The 10411-nt window shown below is 46.4% G+C and overlaps 1 protein-coding gene across 1 annotated transcript; it reads left to right on the forward strand.

Moving 5' to 3' along the window:
- Nucleotides 1-352: 352 nt before the first annotated feature.
- Nucleotides 353-8396, forward strand: LOC137383716 (probable G-protein coupled receptor 139). Its single transcript, XM_068056897.1, has 2 exons — nt 353-419; nt 7486-8396. The coding sequence occupies exons 1-2, from the start codon at nt 353-355 to the stop codon at nt 8394-8396; spliced, it is 978 nt and encodes a 325-aa protein (XP_067912998.1).
- Nucleotides 8397-10411: the final 2015 nt, after the last annotated feature.

The raw sequence follows: 10411 nt of genomic DNA on the forward strand, positions 1-10411 counted from the left end.
ATGGGAAATACAGATGTGTGTGATGGTGTTTCAAAGAACATCAACATTGTTGGGAGAATACAGCTTCTAATTATCATGGGTTAGTTAATGTGATCAGCCTGTGGATTGTTTGAATTCAATCTCAGTGCTAAATATATCCTATCACAACAGGGACTTAACTTTTCTGTCGTAATCTGTTAAGTAAAGTTAAAATACGAAATATATATGTGTACTTTGATGCAAGTTGCAACTTCAATATCCCTGTGGAGTTCCTGCAAAGTATAAATTAAAGGCCCTGGAACTGTATCGTCTTAGAGTTTAATACAGAGAGATTGCCTGCAGCACTAAGGTAACAGATCTCTTCACACAGAAAATGCATCAACCAATTAACAGTATCCAGAAAATATACTACATTATCCTTGTTGTCATTGGTGTTCCTGGTAAGTGACTAAAACAATTGAAGTTGTGTAAATCTGTGTGAGCTGGCGTCTGCTTTTGGTCTGTGACTGATAATGTTATATGTTGGTCTATTGGTAACTGTAAATCAAACACCCGATTAGTAATATAATTTCATGAAGTCAAACTCTCTTGAATTATCTATTCAGTTCTATTACATTGCCTCAGCTGAAATTAAGCCTCGGTTTGTAACTCACAGACTTGTTGTATTATCAAGTTATTGTCTTTTATTGAATATTGTGTACTGTTGTCAGTGCAAACAAATTTCTGAGGGAAGATACTACTGGGAATATCTGTCACGGTAGAATTGTACTGAGTGTGGGTCACTAACCAGAGTGGAACACTTGACCCCAGTGACCATGTATTACTGGCAATATCTGTCACTGCAGAATTGTACTGAGTGGGGTCACTAACCAGATTGGAACATCAGAAAGTGATGGAAGGTGTTATCAACAGTGCCATCAAGCGGCACTTGCTTAGCAGTAACCTGCTCAGTGACACTCAGTTTGGGTTCCGCCAGGGCCACACAGCTCCTGACCTCATTACAGCCTTGGTTCAAACATGGACAAAAGAGCTAAACTCAAGAGATGAGTTGAGAGTGACTGCCCTTGACATCAAGGCAGCATTTGACCGAGTATGGCATCAAGGAGCCCTCGCAAAACTGAGGTCAATGGGAATCATGGAGAAAACCCTCTGCTGGATGGAGTCATACCTAGCACAAAGGAAGATGGTTGTGGTTGTTGGAGGTCAATCATCTGAGCTCCAGGACATCACTGCAGGAGTTCCTCAGGGTAGTGTCCTAGGCCCAACCATCTTCAGCTGCTTCATCAATGACCTTCCTTCAATAATAAGGTCAGAAGTGGGGATGTTCGCTGATGATTGCACAATGTTCAGCACCATTCGTGACTCCTCAGATACTGAAGCAGTCCGTGTAGAAATGCAGCAAGACCTGGACAATATCCAGGCTTGGGCTGATAAGTGGCAAGTAATATTCACGCCACACAAGTGCCAGGCAATGACCATCTCCAACAAGACAGAATCTAACCATCTCCCCTTGACATTCAATGGCATTACCATCGCTGAATCCCCCACTATCAACATCCTAGGGGCTAACATTGACCAGAAACTGAACTGGAGTAGCCATATAAATACCGTGGCTACAAGAGTAGGTCAGAGGCTAAGAAGCTGAGGCGAATAACTCACCTCCTGACTCCCCAAAGCCTGTCCACCATCTACAAGGCACAAGTCAGGAGTGTGATGGAATATTCTCCACTCGCCTGGATGGGTGCAGCTCCAACAACACTCAAGAAGCTCGACACCATCCAGGACAAAGCAGCCTGCTTGATTGGCACCCCATCTACAAACATTCACTCCCTCCACCACCGATGCATAGTGGCAGCAGTGTGTACCATCTACGAGATGCACTGCAGCAACGCTCCCTAGACAGCAGCTTCCAAACCCACGACCTCTACCAACTAGAAGGACAAGGGCAGCAAATACATGGGAACACCACCACCTGCAAGTTCCCCTCCAAGTCACACACCATTCTGACTTGGAACTATATCACCGTTCCTTCACTGTCGCTGGGTCAAAATCCTGGAACTCCCTTCCTAACAGCACTGTGGGTATACCTGCCCCATGTGGACTGCAGTGATTCAAGAAGGCAGCTCATCACCACCTTCTCAAGGGCAATTAGGGATGGGCAATAAATGCTGGCCCCGCTCCCCCCCTCCCCCCGCTGTCTCCCACACCCCGCTCTCTCTCCGCTTCCCCCCCCCCAACCCTTCATGTACTTTTCTAGATCCCCCTTAAATGTTATTCATCCCAATTACTCCATGTGATAGCAAGTTCCACATTCTCACCACTTTCTGCTTAAAGAAATCTTTCCTGAATTCCTTCTTGGATTTATTAGTGAATATCCTGTATTGCTAAACATCAGCTTTGGACTCCTCACTAATATCATAGTGAGTTATACAGCACAGAAACAGGCCATTAGTCCTATCATGTCCATGCCGGCTATCAAACACCTATCTATTGTAATCCCATTTTCCGGCACTTGACCCGCAGCCTTGTGTGCTATGGCATTTCAAGTTCTCATCTAAAGACTTCTTAAATTTTATCAGGGTTCCTGCCTCTACCACCCCTTCAGGCAGTGTGTTCCATTTCCAACCACCCTCTGGGTGATCTTTTTTCCCTCAAATCCCCTCTAAACCTCCTGCCCCTTACCTTACATCTATGCCCCCTGGTTATTGGCACCTCCACTAAGGAGGTGTCCTCTGTAAAACCTATTTATCATTTTAACAGCCTCTATTAGGACATCCCTCAGTCTTCTCTTACCTACGGAAAACAGCCTTTCCTGATAGTTATAATCTTTCAGATCTGGTATTGTCTTTGTATTTTTTTTCCCTCATCCAGTGCATCGATATCCTTCATGCGATATAAAGTCTGGAACTGTACACAGTACACTGAGTGTGATACAAACACTGTTGTAAATAAACTTAATATCACCTTTCCGCTTGTATTTCTCCTCCTTTGAAAATGATCCCCTGTGCTTTGATTGCATTTCCATTGTCTTTTAAGCTTCCATTCTAATTTAAATCATTTGTGAATCTATAGCCCTGGAACCCTTTGCCCTTTGATAACTTTATCAATTACCTGTCCCCTTTCTACATTAAATCTCTTGAAGTTGTTTGATGAATTATTTCAATTATTTCTTGGCGGTTACTTCCTTCCATTTCATATTCCTCTCACTTCTTCAGTCTCTGAATCCTCACCAACTGCTCCATTCTGCCCCTACTGTCCCACAGCACGTGTGTCTTCCTGCCTTCTGAGTTCGGAGCTGCTCTCCAGATGTTCATTCATATTTCTGTCCATGTCACTTTGCCATTCTCTGCTCCAAATTCCAGTAAACCCGAGCTGCTATTTAACTCAAACAGACGGGATAATTCCTGATCCACAACATTAGATCGTTTCCCAACCAATTTCCCTTGACCATCTCCGTGGATATATTCAGAGGGCGCCATTTGGAATTTATTAGTTTGGCTCTGTTTGCTTCTCATTCCAACTGGAATTCCTGACTCACTCAGGTTCCATGTTTCACCTTTTTTTTTCTGGTGGGGTCTTTTACCTTGAACTGCAAGAAATAGAATTAACTTTGCTTCTACTTTCTGCCCCTTCATTCACATGGTCCATCTCTTCCCTTCTTCAACTTCTCTATCTCCATTTCAGGGCATTGTCTGCCCACCAATATTAAATAGAACCGCACCAACTCCTACGTGCTCCCATCCCATTTCCCGTCGGACTCTATTCCGTTCTCCCCTTCTTCTACCTGCCACTCCAACTGCCTCCACATACAGTACATCATTTCCACCACTTCCACCATGTCCAGCTAAAACCAACACCAAACACAACTTCCCATTGTCATGAAGACCCCCACCTGCCAAGAATGAGGCATATTAATTTCATCATATGAACATGAATTTTACACTGTTGCTGGAGTGAAGAAATGACTTGTTTAAAGAGATCACCAGATATCCTCACAGTCTAAGGATAAGAAGTAAGCTATTTAGGACTAAGATGAGGAAAGATGTTATCACCCAGAGAGTGGTGAACCTGTGGAATTCTCCACCACGGGAAGCAGTTGAGGCCAAATCATTAAATATATTCAAGAAAGAGTTAGATATAGTTCTTGGGGCTATTGGGATCAATGGATATGAGGAGAAAGCAGGAACAGGTTACTGAGTTTGGATGATCAGCCATGATCGTGTTGAATGGCGGAGCAGGCTCGAAGGGCCGAATGGCCTACTCCTCCTATTTTTCTTTCTATTCGGCGGGAGGACATTTTCACACTGAGAGACAGTGCTAGGAGAGACAAACAACTATTCCCTGGTCCACTTAACCCAAAGGGATTTTGATCACTAGGCATTGAAGGTGTAAGAAAGATCGCATTCCACAGTCTGCTAAGATGGAGAATCCACAAACTCAGGAGTGGGTAAACCAGCTGGTCACATGACTAACCTGCTGGTCCAGGCTTTTTTTAACTACACACAGGACAGTTTGAAGACAGACTGCAGTTTGCAACTGAACTGGAACAAGAGAGCCTCTCCCTGGCTGACTCTTTCTCACTTCCTCACAAGCATCCGGACCCACTGAAGTCACTTAAACCTCAAGAGAGAAAAGACTCCTACATTGAAACAAGTTAAAGTGTGCACTGTTGCCCAACAAATGGTAAGACTTACTGGCAAACAAAGACTCTACATCAAACACAAAGGACTGTATTACAACCAAGCTATTGCCTCAAACTTTTCCGCTTTTTTCTTTCTACTTTTTCTATATCGTGTATGCATGCTAGCATGTTGCATTGCGTACTCATAGTCATTAGCAAATTAGAGTTTAAGTTTAATAAATTTCCACCTTTCTTGTCTCTATCTGAGAAAGCCTGTCTGATTGATTTTTTTACCTTACAATTGGAAATCAGTGAACAAGGATTCACTGAGGGGGGAGCTAAAACACAGTGTAAATCCTGTTCAGTTAAACCAGGCAAAAGCTGTGAGGGAACCCCTAGACCCCTTTCTCAGCTGGTCGTAACACCATCCATTCCTGTCCCTCCGCCCCTTGTAACATACTGGGTCACTCTTCTGTCACCCACACCATCCAGTTTTCCTCCCCCGCCCGGCACCTTCCTGTGCAATCTCAGTTGATGCAACATCTGACCTTTTACCTCCTTCCTTGCAACTGCCCAGGGTTCCAAACGCTCCATCCAGGTGAAACAGAGATTTACTTCTATACTTTTCCAATGTACTTACTGTATTCACTGGCCACCATGCAGTCCTCTGTACCTTGGAAGTGTCGAAATGCAGATTGAGTGATTGATTTGCTGAACACTTCCTTTAAGGCTGCAAACAGCACCCTGAACCTTTGGTCACTTGCCCCTTTAATTCTACATCCAGCTGTGACATCTCTATCCTCAGCCTCCTGCACTGTTCCACTTTTAAAGCCAATGATAAGCAGCACCATTTTTTTTATTGGCCCCTTTACAGGGTGCTGGACTCAACACTGAGATTAAAAGCTTCAGATCATAAACACCACTATTTTCCTGGATGGTCTGTGCTTGTAATGGATGGTGGCTACACCAGTCACTGGAATGAGGTGTGGGATAGTGCTGGAGTGAGAGTTCCCTATGTGTACACGACTGACTGAGTGGTCCTCATGCCTAGGGTCTACCCAACTTTCTCCATCCCTTTCCTGGGCTACAGAGGCCTCTTGGCCATGTTTTTCAAGTGTTCATCCCCCTCTGTTTATCTGCTGTAACCATTTACTCTTCTTGAGGACCCATCTGCTCTGTCTTTAATTATCCCATTCTGCTTGCACCATCAGACCATTTGTCATTGAATCACCTCTGTCCTCCATGGACCACACACATCTTTCTTTGCTTCTCCTCCCCAACTTTTGTCTGACCCGATCCCTGCTTCAAGACTTCTAAGCTTGAATAACTTCCAGTTCTGATGAAGGTTTATCACATTGAAAAGTTGGCCAGAATTTTACCCTGCCCTCCTGGGAGTGAGGTGGGAGGCAGGGAGCGTAAAATCAGCTGAGTTGTTGAGGAGGGTGTGGGGGTGCCCATTGACTACCTGACCCCGCTGGTGTTTTACCAGTGGTGGGCAGGTGCCAGGCGGCCTGTCCACGCTTGGGCCAATCGAGGCACTTGAGTGGCGAATTATTGGCCACTAAACGACCACTTCCTGCGGTCACTGGTATTTCAGCAGCGACAGAGGGGCACTTTGTTGTGTGGGGAGGCTGCCCAGTAATACCTGGTGGCCTCCTTGCGAGCTTGTGGTGCTGCTCCTGATTGAACACTCTGTCCCGCATGGAGGGTCACCCAGTGGCATGGAATGCCCCTGTTGGAACAGGCCTGGAATCCTAATTGACCAAACCACTGACCTTGGCCTGGTGACTGGCCCCAGCGAGCCTCAATCTCTGCCTCTGAGGCTGGCGTGCATGGTGTCTCTTCTCACTGGGTGCAGTCCCAGTAGTGGCCACCACTTTCAGTGGCGCTGCTGGGACTGACAGCTGCCTGTCTTCTGATTGGCTGATAACTCTTGGAGGTTGGACATCCTGCCTTCGAGGGGCAGAATCCCCGATATGCAGACGATTAATTGCTTGAGCCACACAAACTATAGTTATGGCTTTCAGGGCCCTGTAGAGGCTTTTCAGCCGATGGGCGGGGACACCACGTACTGGTGAAATTCCGGCCATTAACTCTGTGTCTCTCTCCACAGATGCTGCCAGACCTGCTGAGTATTTCCAGCATTTCTTGTTTTTATTTCAGATTTCCAGCATCCATAGTATTTTGCTTTTATTTCAGCATGCTATGATGTTTGAATGTGTGTCTTTGGGTTCCACACTCGGAGGTCAGCCTGATAGGCAGGCTTGGCTTCCAGTCGCAAGTCGTGGACAGTGGAGCAGGCCACAGGACAAAGAATGTCCTAACCATGATCCCGAGGGGGAGTTGTCCAATTGGGGGCTGTCCAATCCCCAAACAGGGTTTTCTCCTATCCTGAAGGAATGGTCCCAGTCCGCTGAGAGCATCCAATCACAGGTCAGTCCAATCCCAGATACTGGGGTGGTGAAAATCCCAGGCAGGTTGGAGATTGGTTCAACGTTTGGGGTGTCCAATCCATGATACAATAGTGGGGGTGTGGATCCGGGGTTTTTATTCACCCCCAGATCACGGAGGGATTCCAATCCCGGGAGGGAGGAAGCGATTGTCAATTCGGAGTGTCTTGATATGAAGGGTAGTGTCTGATGGAGGAATCTGCCCGGTCAATGCCTCCTGGGTGCGATTGGTGTTTGCCCTCCTGTCCCTCCTGTGCTAAACCTGGAAATGGGCATTTTCGAGGCGGGTTCAGTTCATGGTTGAGATTTATAAATTTCAAACACTGACCTTTTTCCATTCTTGGTTTGAAAATCGAGCCCTTACTCTCTAAGCTCAGACACAGAGAATGTTTAATCAGTAATTTCCAGACTTTTTTTCCCTTCTCTCTCTTACAGTTAATTTACTGGCGATTGTGATCCTGTCCCGGGGAAAGTGCGGACTCTCCACCTGCACCACTCGCTACCTGGTGGCCATGGCAACGGCGGATCTACTGTTCATCATCACTGATGTCATACTGGGGCGGATCAGTTATTACTATTTTGCAGGATCTTTCCTGGACATCACCCCTGTGTGCAGTGTTATCAATGTCCTCCGTTATGAAGCCACAGACTGTTCTGTCTGGTTCACCGTCACTTTCTCCTTTGATCGATTTGTGGCTATTTGTTGCCAAAAGCTGAAAACTAAATATTGCACCAAGAAAACTGCGGCTGTGGTTCTAGCAACAACCTGCATTCTGCTCTGTTTACAAAACATCCCCCTCTACTTTATATATGTACCTGGAGAGATTATCGACAATGTACCGTGGTTCTGTACTGTAAATCCAAGCTGTTATACTGAGCCTGGATGGGTGGGATTTGACAGATTTGATATAGTTTTAACCCCATTGCTCCCATTCATTTTAATTCTGTTGCTCAACGCTCTGACGGTCAGACACATTTTAATGGCCAGTCGAATCCGTAAGAGACTGAGGGGTCAGAGCAAGGGAGAGAATCGCAGTGACCCAGAGATGGAGAGCAGAAGGAAGTCTATGATTTTACTCTTCACCATGTCCGGCAGTTTCATACTTCTGTGGTTGATGTATGTTATATATTTCTTAACTTGTAGTATTGCAGGGATAAATCTCGAGGATTACACTCATCCTTTGTATATCTTTGGACAAGTCGGATTGATGCTGCAGGTATTAAGTTGCTGCACAAACACATTTATTTATGGGGCGACACAGTCCAAGTTCAGAGAGCAGGTCAAGAACGCAGTGAAATATCCCATGACATCAATTATTCAATTAATGAATAAACAAAACAACTGAGAGCAGCCCAGAGGCGGGTCCCAGTGTTTCCAGTCCATGAATGTATCGGAGCCGACAGCCCCGCTGCCTTAACTTTTTGTCTGCTTGGATTGAGGAGGCTGAGTCCCTGTCTGGTCCCCATGTTAGCTGATAACAGTTGTCTCTCCTTCGCTTCTGTCAGTCTCATCCTTAAAATCTGCAGTCATCACACCTCTCATCAATAAAAAAACAAAATCCTTAACCCCTCTGTCCAAAGAATCACCCGATTTTGAACCTCTCTTTCCTCTCTAAAGTCCTTGCAGGTATTGCCAACTCGCAAATGCATGTTTGTCATTCCCGGCCGTCAATATTTGAATCCTTCAAATCAGGTTCTGCCCTGTCACAGTCACAAAATGTCTCTTCATATAGTGCAAAGGCATCTGTAAGGGTACCTGGGGGCTCTGCAAGGAGTTCTGGGGGCTCTGCAAGGGAGCTATTTATGGTTTTGTGGGTGTAGTGGTGGGTGGTGTCAGTATAGGGTTGGAAACTGCTGCGTGATGGGTCTGTCTGCTCACACTAAGGATTATCCATCATCAAGGTTGGGCTCTGAAGCCCATCAGTGACTCCAATGACACAATTGGCACATCCTGAGGTGCCAAGTCAGGAGGCCAGATGGATTCAGCAACGCAAGAAGGAGGCAAGAGACAAACAAATAACGACTCACTGAGAGCCATCATGGCCTCCATTCACAGAGTGAAATAAAGGCTCATCTTAATGCCTCAACCCTGTCACGCCCTTTCCGTTTGTGGTCCCTTCAATGGCTGCAATGCCACTAGTGACCAGAGTCGATCATATGTTAACGAGGGCTGTCATGTGAATGAGGATTGTGGTCACATTGGCTTCGCTCTAAGGGGGAAGGGGGAGGTCAGCAACTCACAATTAATGTATAATGGCACATAGTTTTCAGACAATGAAGCCGAATGATTTGAACAACGAATCTTTTAATTATTTTCAAATATATATCTAGATATATATATATATATATATATGCTTACGCATGAGACCCAAAGTGTGGTTGTGTGCTCTTCTTAATACATTTGCTGGTGCTGCTAGACAGTGTGATCCCGGCAGAAGTAGCTGGACTAGAGTCAGACTGTTGATCAGAATGAGTCTTGGCCTGTGATGACTGTGGCAGGTGTCCCCTGTCTGCCTGGGGGCATCCTGGACTGGTGCAGGACTCTCCTCAGGCATCGCAGCTGCTGGAGTTGTGCTCACTGGCGGAAGGACTGTGGATCCAGTGTTCACACTCGGAGCGCCCTGAGGGGAGCCCCCAGATGTGGATTGCAGCCTCTCATCCTCCCTTTGAAGGCTCTATTGACCCTGCCTGCACGCCAGTGAAGAACCAGGAGGTGCAGAAGCCTCTGGGCTCCTGTCCCTTCTCTCGCCTTGCCACTGCTGCACTGAGCTCATGACCAAGGCGATGGTGTTCAGGTCTGCGCGTATCTGTGGAATCTGGCTCTCCATGAGGGCCACCAAACTCTCAATGAGGAAAATATGTGCTTATAGGCCTGAGGCATGGCAGCAGTCGTGGCATTGATAAATTCCCGCATCGTGTGTCTGCGTATGACCTCTGGCATCTCCACCAGATGTTGCCTTACCTCTCTGTGGAACTCCAGCATGTTCTGTTTTGTTGACACCAGAGGCTCATAATCATCCCGGGGCTCAGTATGGGCCTGGCCACCCACAATCACTCGACTGTCAGTGGCCTTGGATGACTCAGCCTCAGACAGCTGCTTGGGTACGTGTGTGTGGCTCTTGTCAGCTTGTTTCCCAGATTCTCAAGCCCAGCGTGTACCCATCAAGGTGAAAGTATCAGTGCTGGTGGAGAGTGAAAGAGAGTTTTGGGATGGTGCATCTGCTGAGTGGTCCTCCTCCTCCGAGGTGGACGCCTGTCCCTTTGTGGCCACATACCCCTGCGAATGGCTACCTGCATGAGAGAACACGAACATAGGCTGTTCAGATCTCCTGATGCCAACCAAGTGTTACATAGGTCTCCA

Source organism: Heterodontus francisci, chromosome 24, assembly GCF_036365525.1.
Source record: "Heterodontus francisci isolate sHetFra1 chromosome 24, sHetFra1.hap1, whole genome shotgun sequence".
Lineage (NCBI taxonomy): Eukaryota > Metazoa > Chordata > Chondrichthyes > Heterodontiformes > Heterodontidae > Heterodontus > Heterodontus francisci.

Bases quoted from the DNA above. Each gene is read 5' to 3' on its own strand.
- LOC137383716 (XM_068056897.1), top strand. From the start codon at position 353: ATGCATCAACCAATTAACAGTATCCAGAAAATATACTACATTATCCTT. The intron at 420-7,485 runs GTAAGTGACTAA...TCTCTCTTACAG, and splicing joins TGTTGTCATTGGTGTTCCTG to TTAATTTACTGGCGATTGTG.